The sequence below is a fragment of the Capronia epimyces genome, assembly GCF_000585565.1.
Source record: "Capronia epimyces CBS 606.96 chromosome Unknown aczIQ-supercont1.1, whole genome shotgun sequence".
NCBI classification, from domain to species: domain Eukaryota; kingdom Fungi; phylum Ascomycota; class Eurotiomycetes; order Chaetothyriales; family Herpotrichiellaceae; genus Capronia; species Capronia epimyces.
In genome coordinates, this window is record NW_006912904.1 from 182,800 (window position 1) to 204,788 (window position 21,989).

Genomic DNA, 21,989 nt, shown 5'->3' on the forward strand with positions numbered 1-21,989 from the left:
GGGGAAAGACCACATAGAGCAGATCACACAAGATTGGAGCAGGGAGGAAATATTGGTGTGAGCCTTTTCATCAATAGAGTGGACGAATATGTGGTTCTGGGGCAGACAGTCAAGGTGATGGACTGGGATGGTGTCTGCATCGACATGGGTCGACGGGAGATGATGGGGATGGCGGCCTCGTGGGTTCGCACTGTTCTAACCATGTCCCGGACACCCATGATCCATACGCATGCCATCTGACCCTTGTCGATCGCTTACAGGAAGGGGAGGGACCGTGACGGGACGCGCGCAGGGAGAGGCCCTGGTGGAGCTGGGAGCCGGGCGGACCCAATTCAGGAATAGACGGATGGTAAAGGCAAAGGCACTTGCTCGGGTCGCGGCAGGCGAAGGACCGGCAGGGTTGGGGGAGCGGAGAAGGTCTGCGACACGGGATAGGACGTGGGTGCCAGGTGCCGGTGGGTGGTGGTGGACGTTAAAGGTGGACGTGGATGTGAGAGGCGTCGGCCAAAGGTGTGGTTTTTTTCGATCATCTGAGGCCTGAGGGCCTGAAGGCCTGAGGGACATTCAGAGTGTGGGGAGGCCACTAAGATACAGTAGGCGACCAGACGACGAGCTAAGAAATGCCTGCGGCTAGCTTGCAGTGAGCAGCGTCGTACTCCGTTTTCGCCTCTGCCAGACTGCCACAGCAAAATCGGCGCCGGTGGATTGCCGGTGCGGCGGCGGCGGCTCCATGTTTTGCTCGATACGTACCTAGGTACCTTCTCTGTAGTCTGTGATACAGCGACACAAGAAGCGAGGGAGAGAGTGGAGATGGCGGCAAGGCACTGCATAGTGCATACCCAGGGTCGATGCCTTGCTAGTTGACTTGAGTTGACCGGACTGGGCTGGAGCCGGGAGCAGAGCAGTGGGTATTTTCGGCAAATTGTACCCTTACATGGTCGACGTTGCTGCTTGCGCTTGGTACAGACAGGCAGGAGGAAGAGCCCGGTACGGAGTATGGAGCAGAGTAGCAGAGTAGGAGTACGAGTAGGTGGCAGAGACACAAGAGGTGTGTGCGTTTTCGGTGGCGCAGGTGCAGGCGCAGGTGCAGGCGCAGGCTGTCCTCGAGAAAGAAGGTGTAGGTAGGCAACGCACACGCCTGGGCGGCTTGTGTTGCTACCTACTCCATACTCCGTAATTCCACTGCGCAGCTCGAAGGAGACTTTTGGGTAAAATTACCTCCTTACTAGTATCACTATTGCGCCTCAAAATTTCGACCTTGACACCTAAGGTACGGAGTAGGAAACTTCTCTGTAGGTACTACGTATCTAGCGGGTAACTTAGGTAGGTCCTACGGTGGTTATTGCCAACATCGCCCCTGAACTGCGACCTCTGTTCTCTTTTTAGCGGCGCTTACTGGCAACCCCTCCATGACTACTTAGACACCAGATTCTAGTAAATCATTAGTTCGTATCATCGTTCAGTTCCTGCAAAAGTCCAGGTCTCGAGCTTGATCATAACAGGACTAGCAAACAAGTTACCAGCAAGGCCACCCTCCCAACACCAAACCCGCGCGTCTCAAGACCGTCACAGGCTCGCACCACCGCCCCGTTCCCCCATCGCCCGCCACACGGAGTACCCGATCGACTAGGTAGTGATAGGCATGATGGACAAGAGGTGGAATGCTTGACACTCACAGGACTACACATGTACTCTGTGCAGTTGATTTTCCGCTAGACCAGGCATGGGCAGGATAGTCGACGAGTCAACAACCCACGACTCTGCAGATGGAGCATAACGGACGATCCTCAACGAGCCACAGCAAAAGAATCATCAGAACGCCTGCCAGCCTGCTTGCACATGAAATACACGCCGAGACCCTCTATCCCATCGCGTCCACGCCACCATTCTTGATATCTATGCTCCAGATACGACTAGTACGGGTTTAATGGCATACATTGCGTAACCCTTGGTACTAGTAGCCTTGCTCTACGCCTTGCCGAGCTTTCTCAGCCTGTCACAGCCCTCCCCCGCTGGTATTGTCACGAACGGGCTGAGAAAACGAGCCATGGATAAGACCTTCTGACAATCTTTACCCTAACTAGTCTCTTCAACTTGGACTTTGGGCTTGTCAGCGCGAGCGACCCCTTCTCAGAGTCTAAGAATACAACCACCTACGGAGTACGCTTAGCTCTGCCCTCGAGTCACCCTTAGCACCATCCGTACTTGCAACAGGATATTGCCTGGCAGCTGGCAAGAGCCGACAGTGTCATTATTGTGACAAAAAAATCACGGTTTCTGATTGACCCGGCGAGGCCCGCTCCCGCGCTCCCACTTGTGAAAGATACTCACGGGCTACTACTAACAGGCCCCTCAGGAAGGCGACCGGGAGCGACAGCCCCAGAGCTGGGCTGCGATGCTGGAATGCCTCCTGACGTAACATTGGAAGCCTTCTTTCCGAGTCGGGTATGCAGTATGAGCTGTGTGTGGGCATACCTCATTGCTTGGTCACACCAACTGTGCATTAGTGGCTTCAGCCCACCCCTATCCCCTTGGGCGACAAGAACCTTCAAATTAGAAAAATTGGCTTGCTCTTTGATACAGCTTGATTCATGGCGGCAGGAGCAGGTAGCCACAGGAACCACCGTGCGCTAGTCGACAAGCCGGTGCTGTTAATACTCGACCTCCAGGATCGGAGGGGTTTCTTGTACGGATACCCTGATCTTCAGTGCTGGCACGCATTTGACTCCTGACACGTTGGAGATTTCTTAGTGTCCAGCTAAAAGGTGCACCAGCCATGTCGGCATACTGTTCCGGTGACCTAGGCAAGAGGGCCGGCGCGAAAATCGCAAGCAGCCACGCAGGTCGGCAAGGGGCATGCTTGATGCCATGGACGGGGTGAGCTGATCTACCCCCAGATTTTCAGGATCTAATCGCACTACGGATATTGAGTCTTGTAACCTCGCCGAGCCATCCTCACTGGTCATCACGGATCATAGTCTTACCTTGACTGATCGCGAATCTATGCAAGGACGAATGTATGAAAAAGAAGGATTGAAGCATAGTCTAGACCTGCCGAGCCTCGCGATTTGCCTACTCCAGAGTACGGGTTTGTCGCGCAAGTCCACCGTCTCATCAGTCAACACCCAGAAGTGCCGACAGACGCCTATCAAGTCATTCTCACATTGGCCCTGCAGAGCGATGGGTCCCTCCGCTGACAGCTAGCTGGCGTGCTGATGTGCTGCCGAGGCATACGTTCCACTCCCGCACTTAACGGCCTAATTTGTTTTCACGGTCTATCAGCCCTCGTCTTTGGGCGCCGGATAGCCTGGGCTGCTACAGACCACGGCCATAACCAAGATAGAGATATTCGTGGGGGCACAGCAGACGTCCTACAAGCCCTTTGATGTCAGTTGTCGCTGTGCAAGGCGAGCATTGTACTGTATGTTCGTGAAGCACAGCGAGCGGGTCCGAGACCTCCGCCGCCCCCGGGAGGTCTACTCTGAAAGATTCAGCCCTTGACAGCGCCACAAGCGCTGAGAGTGAGAGAGTGTAAGGGTCGGCCAAGCTACGATCAGGCATTGCGAGAAGTATGCCGGCAGCATCCTCCAATCTCTCTCGATGCTACTTCGCATCCTCCGTACTTCACGCACAGGGTATCCAAGCAAGCAAGGCCATGCAACAATGCATATACGAGGCATGGGGCACCCTACAGTCACAGTCCTGGACTTGGTCCTACCATCAGACTCCTTACATGTTTTGATGGGTCACATGAACGGCAGTTGCTCCTCTCCTTCCCCCTCACTCGATGTGGCGCCGTTAACAACCTGTCAGTCGCTGGTGGGAGACATGGCGAATCAAATGGTTCCGACTAGTCGCAACCCTTACGGAGTACGGATACTGGGACAGGAACACCCCTTTCAACCCCGGCTAACCACTCCTGGACTGTGCTCGGCCGGAATGAAGTCATAACGAACGAGAGCAGTTTGTCACTACTGACCGCGTGGCACGCGTGGCACCCATGGCATGCATGGTTTGAGCCCGACTGACACCTGCCATTACCGTTCCCGCCTGCTATTGCACTGAGTCACGGATGAAGCGCAAGCCGCCAAATAAAGGAGTATAGCACACGGTGAAGGAGCGAGGAGGTGATCAACAAACCATCCATCCCTTGACCCGTTGGTGCCGTCAAGTAGGCAAGGTGACGTTTGACGTGGCTTCGACAAAGTATCAACCGTGGCAAGGTGAAAATCCAATCTCCCGCAGTGAATTTTGCACCACCGAAGTCCTGTGGCAGATGAAAGTGCAGGTCGTTGCCGCGGCCCCCGTTGACATCTGTCATACAGCCAAGACTCGTGGCATAATGCAAGGTTTTTGAAGGGGGGAGGGACATTGCTGCCGAGTTCGAGGACTCGGGACAACGCCTTGGGAGTATCAGCCGTGGTTGTGTTGGTCCCTTCGTTGCAAGCTGCCAGCCAGTACTGGTACAGTGGAGGGGGCATGTGTTTGAGGGCCGTCTACTCCGTACACGAGTTCTCAAATGCTATTTCGGGATAATAGTTGAACAGCGGAATGGGTTGAAGAGGAAAGTTGGTCACTTCCCTCACCAGGAGGCCTGAGTGCGGCGACCTAACAACAACATGACAATCCATGATCCATAGTCCTGGTGGGCTCCTCCAGCGTCAAACCCATGCCTCGACACGCGCGACTGACAGGCCGAACGTTGAACGGAGCAGGGAAATTGAAAACTCTATGGCCACTTTTTTAGACACAATAGCCGGCTGTTCCATGGCAAGGTCAAGCCCACGCCTACAGAGGATCCGTCCGGAGAACTACACAACCTGCCGAGGACCCTCGCGCTTGAGCGATCCGCCCCATTAGCGCTGGAAATGGCTCGATTGGAGGGCCGAGGAGGCCTTTGACTGGCATACTGGAGGGCACCAGGCGATGGACATTGGATGCCAATGGATGGTGCCCGGCACCCAGGGGTCCAGAGCGGCAGAGGCCCTTTTAGCCATCCCGGCTAGACCGTTGCGGCAAGCTGCAGACGCCATCCTCCCCGAATGCGTGACAGTGCACGCCGCACGGGGGCTGGATTTCGGTTAAGTTCGTCCTAAACCGGCTGACACTTAACGGCCTGTTTCAGTGGCAAGTCTTGCCAGTCCACCACCCACCTCGTAAGGCCGCTATCTCTGTACGTCCCGCTTCAGCCGCGCAGGGTCAGTTCTGCTACTACTGGCTGGAAATGATGCAGAGAGGCACAGCCCTGGGCAAATGCCACATGCTGTGGCCGAGGTCTCTGAAACTTCTCATTTGCTACACCTCTACGGATACCATCACCAGAGTCCTCATGATTGGTCCCTGGCATGCAGGTCTTGCTTGGGCAGGTTAACGCTTCCAAGGATGCCGATGCAGAACTCAACCGCCAGGTGGCCTCGCATTGTTATGCTCGTCAACACATAACACATATGACTCTATGATAGTCCCGAGCACTCCAATCCCGGCTATAGCCCTTCCAATCGCAGCTGCAAGTACGTAACACGCTGGCAAGCAGGATCCATCTGTCGGCGAGTGGATTCCTGGTGGGATTGCTACAGAATATGCGGAGTTGGTCTGCCAACTGCCCCTCGTCCAAAGGTGCGCGTTTCTGATTACAGGCAGACCTCCGTCCGTCCGTCGTTTCTGCGCCTGTCCACAGTTCGACGATGGCCTCGCCTTATCTTTCAGGATCCGACCCGCATCTACTACTACAGACTCCGTATGTGCTACCCACTCCCGAGCTCCGCGAGGTCGTTGTTGGGTGAGAGATAAGGCGCCTCGTCTCGGAGCTTTCCATAGCGAATCTCGCAGCATGATGTGCCGCGACTCTCAACTTCACGGTAGTCATCAGTACGCCTCCTATGCCTCCATATTACTCCCTGCGCCTTCACGGCACGGTCCTTTTGGCGGGGCCGGACCGGTTTGCCTGAAGTTGGCTTCTCGAGACGCCGAGACGGTCTAACTTCAGCTCGCAACCGCTTGAGGTTGATAATTCAGACACAGATCTCCTGAGACCTGGCTGTTCAACCCCTCTACCGGTGGGACTGTCGTCTTGTGTGGAGCATGAAATGGCATTCATTTTGATGTCTATATTCCCAGGTACTCCGTCACGAAACACCGGGTGCTGAATAGGTACCCAATATGGTCCATATGCCAGGGCTCTTGTGGGAACTCATATGTGACGAGGGCTTCTGAGCTACCTTGTCGGCGATGGACTCGTGCTGTCATCAAGCTGCACACCAAGGCTGGACGGTGCGTCCTTTGCAGAGCCTCGGATCGGGTGTCCCGCAAAACCTGAGAGGAGGACAGTATGGCTGCATGATTGTGCTTTGAGTCCGCTTGGGAAGATTTAACAGCAGTGTGATATTGTCACAATACCAAATCCCTCCAGGATGTGGTTACATCAGCATTTCCCGGCTCCAGAGCTTCCCGGCTGCAGGCTGATCTGATGGGAGAATCCAGTATCCTCAGCGACAGCCCGTTGTTGTGTACGGTCTGAAGGAGTATTCTCACACCAAGAGCACCTTGCCCTAACCTATCCAACTCCAGCCATCACTCAGCTTCGGATATGCTCTCACCTGCAAAGAACCAGCCTAGGAGTGGGCAGATGGGATGGGTTCTTGCATGGGTTATCACGTCGTTGACTCATCACTCTGCCCCTACTCTAGTCTTGCACCACTCTTGTACCACTCTTGCACCGGGGACTGCACAGGGTTCTGTCGCTTGAACCGGCGTTGTTTTGTGCTGCTGGACTATCCTAGGTCCCCACTGGCTCTTTACATTTGAATCCTGGAGGTTGATGCATATGGGTTCAGATACACTGGCCAGAACCCTGCCTTTATCGAACATGGTTCCATGGAGATGCAGTGTTGGTCTGCCGTCGAAATGAATTGCCCTGCGCGACCGGGATCCAAGGCAAAACTCTCCGCGTCTTACAAGGGTAGCACATGGCTAGTATCACAAATTGGCCATTTCATCTTCACGGATCGATTGCGTCGGGCGCCGGGGCCGGATCCCCTCTGGTGCACGGCAATACTGCGAACCCGGTGGCTGAGTATTACCATACTACCTACTCATGTGTAGATGGGTAACGTGGCCTTGCGGTCTCGGTTGTCGGTCGGAGGTTTGACTTCCCTGGGGGTGGAGGGTGGATGTTGACGAAGTGACAGGTACAGCATAATGCAGTGGCGAAGTTGTCAAGGCTGAACTTCAGCAGGAGCACGCCTGGAATCTGATCTTGTCGATCGTTCTGCCTGTTCTACTCATGGCTCGGGCAGGGGCAGTGGACGTTCGCTTCCGAGTCGATGACGCTTCGACTTTGCCGGCCAGTCATACGTTCATCTTGATTCGGCGCCGTGGCGGTAGGGCTCAATTGGCAGATTCCAGGTTGATTGGTTATCTCCTGCGATTTTCACATTTCACATTCAAGATTCAAGTTGATGGTCCCTTCCGAGATCCTCGGATTCCTGTAGGGGCAGGCTAGTCGCAGGCTTCCAGCACGGCTATGGCCAGTACGAAGGTGGTGTCGATGCCGGTGCCCTATAGCCTAGAACATTCCCCTGTGGACAACGGTCACCCCTGGGCAAGAAAGAGACTTCACCACCACCACCCCTCGCAGCGACAGAGTTTCACCCGCTCCACCACCACCGGCGCCGCCACCTTCGCCATCGCTGTTGTCGTCGTCCTCGGCCGGTAGCGTCCTTGGCCGCCGAGGGAAGCGTGCCTGATATTGATTAATTGACACAAACGAGCGATGTGCAGCTACTTAACAGTACTGTAATCCACTTTCTAAATCAAGATCCTATCACATCCCCAGTATTGACACGGCACACTAATCTCTCTCACTCTCTCTTTCTGTGTGTTTATATCCCTTGAACCTGGGGCCGGAAACCGGAGACCGGGGCCGGCGCGCGAGCTGGTTGAGGTTGGCTCGTGTCCAGGGGAAGGACTGCGGCCTGCAAGAAGCCAGCTCTGGACCTCGCTTATCCCGTATTCCAATTCCAATTCCAAATACTTTTAATCATCGGCACCCTTGCACAGCTGGACATGCCTGCGATGTCGTGCAGATATAGCCTCTCCTTGGCCTGTTCCACCCATATATACATGGACTCTGGGGGTGCCACACTGGCTTTCCGGCATCTTACTGGCATCAAGGGTCAAGGTTGCCATTTTTCTTCGCACACCGGCTCTGCCTTACAGACCTGTAGACTGCAGACTGCAGCCCGTCGCAGCCAGGGTTTTGTGTCTTGCTTTTCCGCCATCAGGGTCAGGGTCACGGTTGAGCCGTTCGACGCAGTTGTGCCCTACGGTGACATTAGGCTTGTCCAAGGTCTGTCTGCTTTGTCACTTGCTTCCGAGAGAGACGGTGTGTGGTGATGTGGCGTGGCTGAAAAAAGGGCGGGGGCGTGGGCGTGGCTACTTATGACGACTGCCTGCTTCGACTGACTTGACTACCTTGAACATATCAGATTGATGACCAGTTACCACTGTCAGCATGATTCATTTATGTTCATGCCCATGCTCATGCCCATGCCCACAACCACGATTCGAAGCGGGCCGCCTTGTCGTTGGACACGTCAAGACAGCTTAGGTGCTCTTCGCAGGCCCCTAGGTCAGAGCACAGGGGACTCCAAGGAGGCAAGCGAGCTCTGCTGTACCATGTACCTACTATCCGGGATACTTGGGGTGGGAAAAGCTGCTAGCTGCTGGCTACTAGCTGCTAGTAGGCGTCCTGAGAAGATGAGAAAATCCTTTGACCTTCAACGAGGGCAGGTAGGCAGGTAGGCAGGTAGGTAGGTGTTCGTTTCGGATGCTGTGTTCAATTCTTTCCGCGCTGCTGGCTCTGGCTCTGGCCGGGCTGAGGGTCGTCATGCCAGTTGCGGATACACATACACATGGGCCATGCATGGCAGTACAGATCCTCCGTCCGCCCTTTGGTAAGGTAGGCGAATCTGCTTGTTCTGGCTTCTGGCTTCTTTTTCTATATTTGGTCCAGAAATACAAGTCCACGCACGGATAGGATACACTTCCACACACATACTCCGTCGACAGCGCAGAACTGACTGATGACTGAGGTAACGCTAGCTGGCTGGTCGATCCTAGTCCTGGTCCTGGTCGCCCGGCTGTGGTTCAGTGTCCGTGGCGCAATTCCAACTGCAACTGCTTGATCCTTATTTGTTGGTTAGGTGGTTAGGTTGTCGAGTCTCAACCCGTAGAGTAGACTCAGACTCAGACCCAGACTCAGACTCAGTCCGCACTACAGGATCCATTGACGCTACTTCCGTCTCCCTACTTCCTACTTCCTCCTACATCATCCACTGCAGCGCAGCAGCAGGAGGAGGCCGAGGCCAAGGCCGTTGGCGTCGAGACCAAGCAATTACTAGGCTAGGTCCTAGGACGGGTAAAGGTAGAACACAAGAAAACAGGACGGACGGAAAAGGATAGAACACAGCAAAACAGGACGGACGGAAAAGGATACAATACAAGAAAACAGAACGGACAAAAAGATAGAACACAACAGAACAGGAAGGACGGAAGCATTGGTTTGGTTTGAACTCGTATCTTGGATTTTACCTTCGGCATGGCTGCTATGAAAAGGGAAAACACAACGCCCCAGACGAGAGAGGACGTGAGCGGCCGATGCCACCACCACCGTCTACTAGTAGCACGCAGCGAGAGCAAGACCAAGACACACTGCTGCGCCTGCTGCGCCTGCTGCGCCTGTAAGCGTAGAGGGTGAAACCCATGTCACAGTCACAAACTTGCTCGGCGTAGCATAGCATAGCAATACAAGGTAAGGTGGGTGGGCCCCAGCTTCGTACGGCTTCGCATTCGCACTGTAGATTCGGGCAGCAGGAATTTGGCCCCCATGCCACTCAAGCCCATGATTCCGTAACAAGAAAAGCAAAGAGGATCTAGTTCTCATGCAAGACGTCGGTGAACTTGTCGCCGACGCGCTCAGGCTTGGATTTTTCCACGGCCTGCTGACCCAGCTTCTCCTTGGAGTATGCGGACACGTAGGGGTTGAGGCGGAGAAGGACCTGTCTGTTGCGCAGCGGGTTCTTCTTCAGCACGGCGGTGCGCTTGGTGACGGCGTAGCCCTTGGGCTCCTTGAGCACGGACTGGACTTCGGAGCTGTTGATCAGGCGGGTGATGTCGGCGTTGCTGACCAGGTTGGACGGGAGCAAGAAGTCCTTCTTCAGCCCGGACGTCTCGGTGGTCGAGCCGTAGATGGTGTCGAGCGCGGCAAAGGCCGACGATGTCCAGATGATGAAGCGTCCCAGGTGGCCGCCGGGCGCCAGCTGCAACAGGTTCAGCGCGAAGACGGACGAGGTCTCGACGCCGGGGATGTTGCGGAATGCGCGCACCAGATCCTTGCCGTCGGTCTCGGGGTTGTACACCACCAACGGGCCGCGGCGTTGGCGATATCGGCGGTTTCGCAGCTTGCCCTTGCCGGCGCGCAGTTTCCGCGACTTCTGCACCTTGACCACGTCAGGGCCGGCGCCCACTGCCTTCAGCAGAGAAACGGCGGCAGATGTCTTGACCAGCGCGGTGCCTTCGAAGGCCTTGCTCGACACCACCAGAGGAACTTCAGGGGCGGTCGAGATGCGATGGCCGCGAGCCAACAGGAGGGCCGGCACGGAACTGGCTGCGACGGCGGAAACGGTTGCGAATCGCCTGTGGTGAAATACCTGTTAGTCCTATGCTTTCCTATGCCAATGCCATGGAAATGCCATAAAAATGCCACACCACTTCATCATGATCATCACCCTCTTGATTGCGTGTGTCGTCGAGGGGAGACAGGTGTAGGCAGCGATGGGTGGAGAGAGAGGGAGGAGGGAGATTCCATACTTCTGACCCAGGTTGATCTTCTGATGCCACTTCCTCCAGACCTTGGTGGGTGCGAACATACGACCAGATCGGCACTGGTTACCGAACGCTGCTTGTCCAGCTCTGTGTGTACCACCGCCCGAGACACGAGGGATACGTGCGACAGCTCGGCCTGCCTCTTTGTTAGACCATTTCTCTTCTCAATCAATCTTTTCTGGGGCATCCTCGACGCACCTGTTCCCCATGACTCGGCTGAAGTCTGCTCGCCGGCCTTCTCGCTCACTGCGTATGGCTGTCTCTTGTTCTTGGCAATGCCGGTGTGGACGGACCTTTTGAAGCTCTTGTCAGTTCCATCGTCCTTGGACCATCAGTGGGAGGGTTTCCCTTACTGCACGATATCAGGTCGGATGGGTGCGTTGAAGACGGCGGGCAGGGGGTGCGTTTCACCGCTGCTGGAGCCATCTGCGCCCAGGATGCCGACGGTAGGACGACTCGACATCTTGACTGCGGGTGGGAGGAGTTGTTGTGCGGAAGATGAGAAGGTGAAAATCGGTCGATTGGGTACAGTGTCGAAGAAGTCAAGTCGTCAAGTCAAGTCGTCAAGTCAAGTCGTCTTTCCACCCACGGCGAACTTGCGTGCGAAAATTAGTCTGTGTGGATGGACTAGGCCCGATCGGGGCTGAAATCTTGGCGCATCGCAAGCCTTGGCATCTGCACTCTGGCCTTTCTACATGTAGTTCCCAACATCGTACTCGTACCACTTCCTTTACCATCTGCAAATCAGATACTCTGGCTTTTTATTTTTGGACATGATTTTCAGCGTTCTGCATGTTCGGAGGAGAGTTCTGCACTTCTCCTGCTGAAGTGGTGCGAAGGTGGCGGAGGCAAAACCCCCCAGCACCAGTGCTGAATCGACATCCGATTCTGTGTATAGGTATGTTGCTACGCCTTCGGCCTTCTTGTGCTACTTGAGGATGTCTATCCTCCATCTCCATTCTCTACTGGAACACTAGGTCGATAACACAAAACGGGAACGGTAAGAGACTGAAAGGGAGGATTTCAGCAGCAGTAGCCGCACATGTCACAGGATGGACATCCAAGCTACCATACCGTTGTCAATTCGAGCTGGGGGCACCTAGCTGGATTGCCCATGTCCAGCGTAGTTCCTGAAATGGAACATTTTCTTGTCCCTCTGTCCAGCGGCAAACCCTCTGGCGAAAGCCACTTGAAATGAGCGTGTTTACTGGGAAGCATTTCTGCTGTATCAACCTAGCTCACTACATGAGATATAAGGACACCGGGAATGTGGTTGGCACTAGAAAAACAAACTAAACGGCCTGTGTAACGTGCCAGTGCAGCAAAGGCTGACATTTGACTCATGGACAGTCCTGGCCAGGGCCGGTGAAAGCCATATGTCGGCAATCAAGAATGCCCATCTCATGCCAGTTCATCGAGATGAGATGATTTTGCTCGCACTCGTATCATTGTTTGACAACCTATTCTGGCCTTGAATCCGACCACTTTCCTAGCTGAAGATTCCCACATGCTATTCCCATTTCCTTACTGACCGTAGGCTGCTATGGCCGATTTTCTTTAACAGATCGTCACCACTCTCACTATCTGACCCTCGACAAGCTCATGACTTCTCTGCTTGACTTTTCGTTCAGACATCAATCGAGTCAACAACGACGCCCTTGACCCAGTCGTATTGCATGAGCCGCGCAACCTCCTGGGCCGATTCGTGGCTCACGAGCGCGCTGACGAGGTACAAACTAGCATCGATGCCACTGACCGTGCCTCCGGTCGTGATGACCCGCATGCCGCCGAGCTTCATGCTCTGGCGACGGACGAGGCTCTCACGGCGGACATTCGACTCCTTGCGGGCAAGACTGCCCTTGCGAGCGGTCGAGCCCTTGCGGCCCTTCTTGAACACGTACGGGTTCTCTTCCAGGTCCTCGCCCAGGTCGAATCGAGCATTGTTCACCACGTATCGCTCTTCCATGACGTCGGTGCGTTCGCCCATGTCGCGAGCCGCAGCGTCCTGGCATTCTTTCTCCAACTTGATGTAGAAATCTGGATGTGTGGTGGCGCCGAGCCCCTCCAGAAGACCCTGGTGCGCGAGCCACAACGCCGCAGTGTCGATGGCCAGCAGGGTACGCTCACGTGCCGGATCGGCCGTTTGCAATTCGGCAAAGTCCTTGATCAAGAGTGTTGGCTCCGCCTTTTGCTTGAGGATCTCTGTCGCGTTACCGCCTGGAACGACCAGGACATCGAACTCCTTCAATCGCTTGTGTGCTTCCTTGAACGAGATCTGTGCGGACAAGGTCACGCCCTGCGCAGTCAGAACATGCTCTTGCGGGCCGGCAAAGGTGATGTCAAAGGCTTTGGTCTCTGTTCATGTAGATGTTAGTGACTTGTGACTGGTGGGAGACGGACGAGAGGCCAAGATTGACATACCCGGATCGTTAGAGTTGTGTTGGGCATGGGTCAGGACTTGAAGGGGACCGGTAAAGTCAAGCAGGTTCACGTTGTCGTGTGTGGTGATGAGCACCTGGATGGGCTCGTCGACGTCATTTTCTCGAATCGCACTCATCTTGACGTCTTGGGCTGTGGTGTGGTATGAACAATAACAATTTCCTGGCGATTATGTAGTTCAAGGGGTCAAGGGGTCAAGAGGGAAAGGCGTTTCGAACGAGAAAGCTGGGTTGATCCAACAAGGGTGAGTGGCGGTGTGTAGGTGTGTAGCGTTTTGGTTGAGAACGGTGGTGTGAAGGTGAAAGGAACAGCACGGCGGTGGCAGTCAGGGTCAGGTGAGAGACAGGTTGGCCTCTAGAGTGACAGTCTGCTGTGAGCCCGAGTCCCTCGTCCTGATCCCTGCGGAGACCCCGCGATTGCAGTGCCAAATCGTGGGGTACAATACACTACAGAGTATAGTACATGTACTCAGTAGCAGTCACGACGAGGACGGAGCACTGCCAATGTGTGCTACGAACAGGTTCTACATGACAGATCTTAGAGCATCACACAAGATGCAGTTGATTGTTGCATTCTCTTTTCTTCTTCGCCGACATAAGATTGGAAGGCCGGAACTTTGAACTCGGGCCGAAGCACAAAGAGTTCAGGGTGGCCGTTCGGGACAGGAGCATTCTAGGCCCGCTCATGGTCGCAGAAATGTGCTTCGGACTCATTCAATATTAATGGCAAAGAATGGTATCGTTGAGAACATGTTCTCGTCAGTATAGAAGCCCTGATTATGTTTCCAACCCGTGCTTTAACTCAACTGGTGGCGACGAGTGTGTCGAAAAAACTACCATCTCAACCTGTACCGTGTCCTCCTGTTGCCGCTGTAGCTAGCAAGGCATTACTATGGGGCTCGGGGCCGCCACGGTATCGCTTTTGCTTCCGGGATGGGGATTCGAGGTCGATTGACTATCGTGTGATGCACCTCTGTTGGGGAGACTCGGTCAAGGTCCAGAATCAGGCACAGATGCTGAATTGGAAGCACATATGTTCCTTTGTCGAATGCCCCTCGACAAGGTCTAAGTAGACTGTGAAATGTAGCAAGAACTTATGATCACGTCCTAACACATACTACCTTGGGTACCTAACATGTACGGATACTTGCTCAATCATTAATGCTGCGGAAGTTGACCATACGTTCACGAAGCCTTTACTGTGCACCCCGAGCGTGGGCATGTCCCCGTCGTTGGCTTCTGCTAATTTGTAATTTGTAGAGCCCGGGAGGTGGGAGTTGCAGCAGTCAAAAGGCCTAACTAGGCCTTGGCCCCTGCTCCATCGGTGCATGCTCTTCAGGCTGCTGGAAATGATCCAATCCGCACTAAACTGTGGTAACCTTATCAATGGCGGGCCAGAGCGGCGAAGAGGAGAACGCAGTGGGCACCCAACGGTGCCTGGGACGCTAATCGTTAGTAGGTCTGGAGACGACGCCATGCGCCCAGAGGCAACAGAAAGGTAAGACGGACGAACTACGCCTAGGTACCTCGAGGTGCCCAGCAACTTGCGAGCCAGATCCTCTTCTTGGTCAACCCGCAACTAAGGTCGCAAACTAATAAGCCCATATCTCCGTTTTCTTGCTCTCCTTCTCATACTCTGTACATATCCTTCACTGCAGGTTTAACTTCTCTTTCGATTCTCTTACGCAGTTCTTTTCTTCTTCGCTCGGTCCAGGTGGTTCCACAAGAGCGGGCTATTCCTTTATCTCGGATTCGCAATCATGCATTTCTCGACACTTGTTCTGCTTCCCTTGTTGGTCGCGGCCGACCAGCAGGCTTTGAAAGATAAGGCCGCAGGATGGTTGGAAAAAGCCAAGGCCTACATCCCCAGCGGACCTCCGCCCAGCTTGAACCTGAACCCTATCGACGTCGGCGCAGCCAAGGTCGAACCAAAAGTCGTCGAGAGAATCAACATCCGGAACTGGGAGCGCAAACTGTCGCCCAAGCCTGACACCGAGGAGGAATGGCTGGTCCTTTTTACCGGTGGCAACAAGACATGCTTTGGCCGATGTGACACCGTGAACCAAAAATGGGCTGTAAGTGCAAGACATACTCCGAAGGCGTTGTGTGAGGTCTAACATGGACCTTTTTGTTATTTAGGAATCCACTCCTCTCCTAGCTGCGCTGCCTCAGCCCGCGGGATCGCCTGCCCTTCATCTTGGCTCGGTCGACTGTGACAAGGAGCAAGTCCTATGCACCGGGTGGGCGGCCAACTTACCGGCCGTGTACCATTTCAGCGTGCCCAAGAAGTCGGAGCCGCAAGCCAAAGCTCCCTTGCATATCGTCCCCTTGAACATGACCACTGTCACGGTGGACGATATTGTTTCCGTCGCCGCTGCATCCAAGGCCCGTTACCTCGAATACCCGGAGTACACCGGGTTCCTGCACCCTTTTGATGGCTGGGTAGCCAAGCTCAGCCTCCTGCAGCCCCTTGGCTACGTCTTGTGGGGATTCGGTAGCATGCCTAGCTGGTTGATGATGATTATCATCAGTTTCGTCTCGAGACAGATCATGAGTCGCAGGATGACGGGCGGACAGCGCGCCCCGGCTGGCGCCCCGGCCCAGGCTCCCGCTCAACAAGCGCAAACGCCGACCAGGCCTGCCCAGGCCGCAGGCGCAGCGCCCAAGTCCGGTGGAGGGAGAAAAAGGAAGTGAACTCGGGTTGAAGTGTGGCGAGGAGACAGTAATGGCTGGATGCCGGAAAAATCGGGGGCCGGGGGAAATGCGTTCTTACAGACTCGAATCTTGTTTCGCTTCAAGTTGCAGAAGCCAGGATCCTAGCTGATCATAGACTGGCGGTACATAATTTGCTACAATGTCGACTATAGCATTCCAAATGCCGTTGGGAGATGGGATCGCTTGCTCAATTGTACTCCATCCGTTCGCATCTCTCAGCACAGGTCGCGATCTGTCGTGTCTCTTTTCTAGTATCACAATACAATCCTCTGGCTATTAACCCGGCCCCTTTTCAGGCAGGCCCCTCTCGTCCGCCCACAGCATCGCTTTCGTGCTCTTTCGTAATCTCCACGCCGAGCTCTTTCTTCAACAGGTCAGTGAGACCGCTCCCGTCGCGCAAGTACACCCACCGCCCACCGGCACCGTCGTCGCCGACGTCGACGGTTGATTCCTCTTTCTCATGTTGTCCCGAGCCAGACCCAACCCAATCGAACCGCTTCGGACCGGAGATGGGGCTCGACAGCCAGATCTGCTTGTTAGGCGGTTGCTTGTTGATCACGTATGTGCCAAATTGTGGATGAGTGATAGTGAGAACACCGGCCTACCAACGCAAGCAAGGGTCAGTTGTTGAGCAATGTGATTCTACAAGGCTTACAGAAAGTGGAAGACAAGTAACACGGGGTGGTTTCAGTGCGATCTTGTCATGCATGGTTGCAGTACGTACCGAGAACTCGACTTCCACACCATCGCTGTTTGCCTCGCTGTATTCCTCCACCGAAAGCACCAGGCTGTCAAGATACTGGTCCGCTAGTTCGTGGTATTCACCGTCCGAGATGTGCGCCGCGCTCAAGCTGCCGCTGGTGGTCTCGGTCTTGGGTGGCTCCGGGTTGGCGCTGTCGGGTTGGAGGCCCTTCGAGGCCGATCTCGAAGTCGAGAACGGTGCTGCGGAGGCTTGAGGGGATCGGGCGCGAAAGAGCGGTCGGGGTAGGGGTATAGAGGCCTTGGTCTCGAAAGTCGACAGTGGCAGAAGAGCCCGTCGTGTTGACGATGGAGCTGTGCCGTGGACGAGTTTGAGGGTGTGCGCTCGCGGCGAGCGGAGTAGATTGCTTGCTTTCATGGTGGTATGGCCAGATTGCAGGAGTGCTCGAGACGATAGGGGGAGTAAAGATTGGGAAGAGCAGTCGGAGGAGTCTAAAGACCTTTGCAGAAACGATGATTTGGGTGTATGCTGAAGTATGTCAAGTCGGTTACTGGTGCTTGATACCGGGGGGTTTCGAGGTTTCGAGGTTCCGCCAAAATGACGACAAAGTCCCAATGCTTCGGCCGACAGGGATCTCGGAGGCACATCATTGGTGGATGCTAGTAAGGCACATAGTAGCTAAGGTTCTCGTGCACATTAAATGCATACTACAGAGCACAGTGCCGTAACGGCATCCAACGGGTGCATACCATCATTAAGGAACAAGTCTCGCTTGCGCGGAATAAGTATCACCAGTGCGTCTTCGACTCCCTAACCCTATACATATACATATACACCTCAATGCCGCTGCCAGTTCCGGTCTGCAAGTCCGGATTCTTCAGGTTCTTCCTCCCTCATAAACTTTCGGGCGCATGACACAAACTGGTCTCAGATCCAGTCTAAGTTTCGAATATCTTTCTGATAGGTGATGTTGAGACCATCCATGGAGTGAACGAAGTCTCGCCAATTCTTGCCTGAAGCCCCATACTGCCGGGTTTGAACGTGACGAGGATTGTGACGAGTGATGTGCCGTTCGAAGGTTCATATATGCCCTCTTCTGCTCGAAGCTCAGATGCTAAGGTAGAACCACTGCTATCCAGGTCCTTTCCATGGCATCAATGCCAATCTAGCTGCATGGCGGTGCCGTTCATGGTGTTGTGACTCTCGAGGTTGGTTGCCAAGTAGAAGCAGGTTTGAATGGTCGTCGGTGCTAAATGAAGACCAATTTGTAATTTAAAGGGCGCTTCGAGTTTGATTGATATCTTCACGGCGACGTCTCACCACCTTTGGTGAGGGCATCGACGTCCCAGCTTCACGCAGACGCTAAGGCGTTTGTAAAACAGGGCCGCCTCTAATCAGTGAAGGGCGCAAACCGCATTACTTCAGTGATCAAAAGTCTTGTTTCTTTCTCATATCTTCCGCCCTCGATTCGACATAGAAACCTGCGTCGGGAACTCTTTCTTGATGCACCTCCTCTTTTGTCAATGGTTTGTCCACTTCTGAGACGGCAACTAGCTCCTTGACTTTCATGATCTGACCAGCGACCGATGGTGTGACAGGGTGGAAAACGGTTGCCATCCGCTTGCGCAGACCGAGAGCTTTTAGGACATTGCCAGACTTTGCCGGCAGGCCAATGGCTGACCGGATTAGGGTGATGCGGAAATAGGACATGGCTAGGGCGATATCGAGTAATGCGCAGTGTGTGTAGAAATTGAGGGAACGCTGAGCTGTTGCAGGTTTCGACCGAACCCTCCGAGCTGGAACTGATGGCAGGATGCTAAGATGCAGGAACAGGGAGTTTACGAAAACCCGGGCCCCGAAGAAACGCGCAAAGGGAGCTAGCTTTTTTAGGCGGTTCAGTTCGGAGTACGCGCCCATGAAGCGCTGCGCGTGGTACCTGGAGACTGACGCCGCAGTTCACAGATCAGTAGAACCGTACAACAAGCACATCAAGGTCGTATTGGTTTGATGTTTACTGTCCCAGCCTCCTTCAGAAACCGTCGGCCTTGGACCCTTCCATGTATTCGCTGATGGAACAGGGTATCAGATAGCACGTCTTGCCCTTGAGTCGCCAGGACCGCTTCCTCTTCGACGCTACTTTCGACTCCGTTATGACTATGGCCACGAGCGCAAACGCCATCGGAGGCATACCACGTATACAAGATGCGCTCCGTACCCCGGAAGACCTCGAGAAAATTGCAGGCTTGAAAGCAGAAATCAATCGCAAGAAGGGCGATGCCGATGCCAGATTGCGAGAAGGACTGAAAGAGCATTTGGATACTACACAGAATGGGATGTCCACTCTCGCGGAAGGACAAAAGCTCGTGGGGCAAATCAGAGAGGAGATGAAGAGCATTCATGATCTCTGCGAGCAGGCGCAAGCCATTCGCAGGAACTTTCCCCAGCTCGATTACCTTGCCAGGGTTCATCGCAATTTCGAGGCAACGCGTGCTATGCAAGCGGGCCTGGATAGTTTTGAGAAGGACTGCGCCCATGTACAGAGACTCCTGGAAGACGATGAGACTAATCTGGAGGAACAGTCCAATCTTCTCGAGGCGCACATGCGTTTGACACGGTTGCGCGATTTCCGAGACGAAGCACTGGACCAAATCCGGAGAGGGAGGGACTCGAGCTTGGAGCAGACACTTCTCGACTGGTTCCAACCGCTTGACAGTGTCATTGAGATCTTTGATGATCACCTTGGCCAGATCTGCCTGAATCTCATCGAGCTGGTCCAGCAGGATAATACTGGCATCATTGTCCGCCTTGCCATTGTCATTGCATCAGAAGAGAAGAATGATGACCGAGTGCGAGCCCTGCAAGACGCGCAGAAGGATCACCAAGACCTCGTCAGCAAGTTCACGTCGTTTACCATCGGACCTAAAACCATTCGCGGATACAAAGAGAAATTTCTCCGGGCCATCGAGGCCGTGGCGCAAGCGAAATTCGAACAGACAGGCGAAGATTTCCAGGCCGATCCCTCCAGACTTGAGAAACAAACCAAGTGGTTTTTCAATGACCTGTTCATATGCAAACAAGGAATGCAAAACCTCTTCCCCAAGAAATGGAAGATCTTCCAGACATACGTCGACATCTACCACAAGCAAATGCACGATTTTCTCATTTCATTTGTGGACGCGGAAGATCTCCGACCGCCGCAAATGCTGGGGATCGTGCACTACGTAGATGTTTATTACAGCAAGATGAACAAACTGGGCGTTTCGCCGGCCCAGTTAAAGCCACATGTCCTAGATTCGCGTGAGGGTGACCTGATCCGCGAGTACAGAAACATCATCACCAAAGCTCTCAATTCTTGGATGGACAGGATGTACATCAGCGACCGAAAGAACTTTTCATCGAGAGCCCCGGACGCCATCGAGCAAGACCCAGAAGGACATTTCCGAACCAAGACCCTTGGCGATATGTGGCGGATGTTACACGAGCAAGCTGTAGCAGCAGGCGATTCGGAGCGCGAAGACGTTGTGGAAGGTGTGATGATTGCAATGTTTAGCGCCTTGAAGTCACGCCAGCAACAATGGGAGAAACTCATCGACGAAGAAGTAGACCGATACAAAAACCCAACGCCAGAGCAACTTGAGATGCTGCAGCCACTTCAGGATTGGCTGCTCGCCATCGCAAACGATCAGATTGCTTGTGTGGACGACGCCGCCGCAGATGTGATTGACGAAGACCCGACCGCTCAGAAAGGCTATCTAACTCGATTCCGCGAAGACTTTGCCAAACTACCTACACCTCCGTCGGCCAAGTTCATGTCCACCAACGGCACCAGCGAGTTAGATGCTCTTCGGGATGGCTATGTCGATCTGGCCACCCACTGTATCAATTCTTTTGTCCAGTTGATCTTCCGCGTCGACTTCCGCTCGATTTTGACCGAGTTCTTCGTCTCTGGGAAGTGGTACGAGCAGGCTGCGATGAAAAGGATCACCACGACCTTTGATGATTATATCGGAGACTACAGTTCAACATTACATCCATCACTCCTGGACATTTTGATCGAGGAGCTTTCAGATGCTCTGTTGGTGAATTACTTGACGTCGATTCGGACCAACCGCGGGGTCAAGTTTAGGCGAGGTGAACCTTTCGCTGCTAAGTTCAGGGATGATGTCCTTGCCGCCTTTGCCTTCTTCGAGAAATATCCCGAAAGCTTCAATGAAACCATCAAACCCAAGTGGAAGGTTGTCAACTTCACAGTCCAGTTCCTCGAAGCGGACAAAAACGACGTGGTGGGAGTGTATGAACAATTCAAGCGGGAGTTCTGGGATCTGCAACTGAGCTGGGTGGAAGGAGTTCTCAAAACTCGAGACGACTGGGACCGCAGCATGATCACGGCAGTCAAAAGGGCGGCGGCCAGCACTTATGCGGAACGAGGTATGGACACGATTATGGGAAGAGTCAAGTAAACGGATGTTTCACCACAGATTATTCAGCACAAGCTTCTTGCGGGCAAGCTTGACCCTCTTCTGTTGCATCATGGGTGCATTGGAGAGTCGGCCACAGACACCGATAGGCCATCAGGACTGCCTGGCTATAGCCTTACAGCTGACCGTCAATGTCTCGAATCGATTGGGATTGCCCTTTACTAGTCAATGTCTCGAATCGATTAGCATTGCCCTTTACTAGCCCAGCCCAACGCAGGAAGACAGATCAATCCGACGGTACTTAACCCAGCGTTTGGTCATGACCCAAATCCGACATGGAGCGTGCGCGGCACAGGTATTTGTTTTTTGCAACTCCGGCGGTTCAAGCATCAAGCCAGTTTCTTACTGGAGTGTCTCCCGCGTTCGACTTCAGGTGCAATCAATGGAGTATCTCCCGCGTTTCGACTCCCGGCGCAATCAACAGAAAGCAAGAGCCCTGCTCTAGTTGGGTTGTCACAGCAAACAAAGCAGTCAGAGTTGAGGGCAAGAATGGAATAGAATGGAATGGCCAAGTTAACTAGGTAACTTGACTGGTTGGTGGAGAAACTGGTGGTTCCAAACTCGAAGCCCGAAACGGATGTATGGTATGGGGAACTCATAAGAGTGTACTCCGTAGTGTAGAGCGGATACTGTATGGCAAGTGCTAGGGCCTGCGTTTGAATACTGGATACTAGAGAGAATACTGGATACAGACAGATATGTACACATGTCGCGTCTCATCTCATCTATACAACAGGACAGGACGCTCGCTCACGACAGATCAGATCAGACGCT

The 21,989-nt window shown here is 54.0% G+C and overlaps 6 protein-coding genes across 6 annotated transcripts; 2 read left to right on the forward strand and 4 right to left on the reverse strand.

The window, feature by feature from the left end:
- Window positions 1-9,932: 9,932 nt before the first annotated feature.
- Window positions 9,933-11,347, reverse strand: A1O3_00072 (60S ribosomal protein L4-B; the record flags this gene model as incomplete). Its single annotated transcript, XM_007730224.1, has 4 exons — window positions 9,933-10,695; window positions 10,870-11,020; window positions 11,083-11,177; window positions 11,238-11,347. 4 exons carry the CDS (start codon window positions 11,345-11,347, stop codon window positions 9,933-9,935), a joined length of 1,119 nt encoding a protein of 372 aa, XP_007728414.1.
- A 1,164-nt stretch (window positions 11,348-12,511) lies between these two features.
- On the reverse strand, window positions 12,512-13,441 carry A1O3_00073 (uncharacterized protein; the record flags this gene model as incomplete). Its single annotated transcript, XM_007730225.1, has 2 exons — window positions 12,512-13,239; window positions 13,306-13,441. 2 exons carry the CDS (start codon window positions 13,439-13,441, stop codon window positions 12,512-12,514), a joined length of 864 nt encoding a protein of 287 aa, XP_007728415.1.
- A 1,641-nt stretch (window positions 13,442-15,082) lies between these two features.
- On the forward strand, window positions 15,083-16,016 carry A1O3_00074 (uncharacterized protein; the record flags this gene model as incomplete). Its single annotated transcript, XM_007730226.1, has 2 exons — window positions 15,083-15,397; window positions 15,462-16,016. 2 exons carry the CDS (start codon window positions 15,083-15,085, stop codon window positions 16,014-16,016), a joined length of 870 nt encoding a protein of 289 aa, XP_007728416.1.
- Window positions 16,017-16,329: 313 nt separating this feature from the next.
- Window positions 16,330-17,154, reverse strand: A1O3_00075 (uncharacterized protein; the record flags this gene model as incomplete). The annotated part of the gene is made up of 2 exons (XM_007730227.1): window positions 16,330-16,638; window positions 16,762-17,154. 2 exons carry the CDS (start codon window positions 17,152-17,154, stop codon window positions 16,330-16,332), a joined length of 702 nt encoding a protein of 233 aa, XP_007728417.1.
- Window positions 17,155-18,165: 1,011 nt separating this feature from the next.
- Window positions 18,166-18,447, reverse strand: A1O3_00076 (uncharacterized protein; the record flags this gene model as incomplete). The annotated part of the gene is made up of 1 exon (XM_007730228.1): window positions 18,166-18,447. The coding sequence occupies one exon, from the start codon at window positions 18,445-18,447 to the stop codon at window positions 18,166-18,168; it is 282 nt and encodes a 93-aa protein (XP_007728418.1).
- Window positions 18,448-18,893: 446 nt separating this feature from the next.
- Window positions 18,894-21,197, forward strand: A1O3_00077 (uncharacterized protein; the record flags this gene model as incomplete). The annotated part of the gene is made up of 1 exon (XM_007730229.1): window positions 18,894-21,197. The coding sequence occupies one exon, from the start codon at window positions 18,894-18,896 to the stop codon at window positions 21,195-21,197; it is 2,304 nt and encodes a 767-aa protein (XP_007728419.1).
- Between the last annotated feature and the right edge of the window lie 792 nt (window positions 21,198-21,989).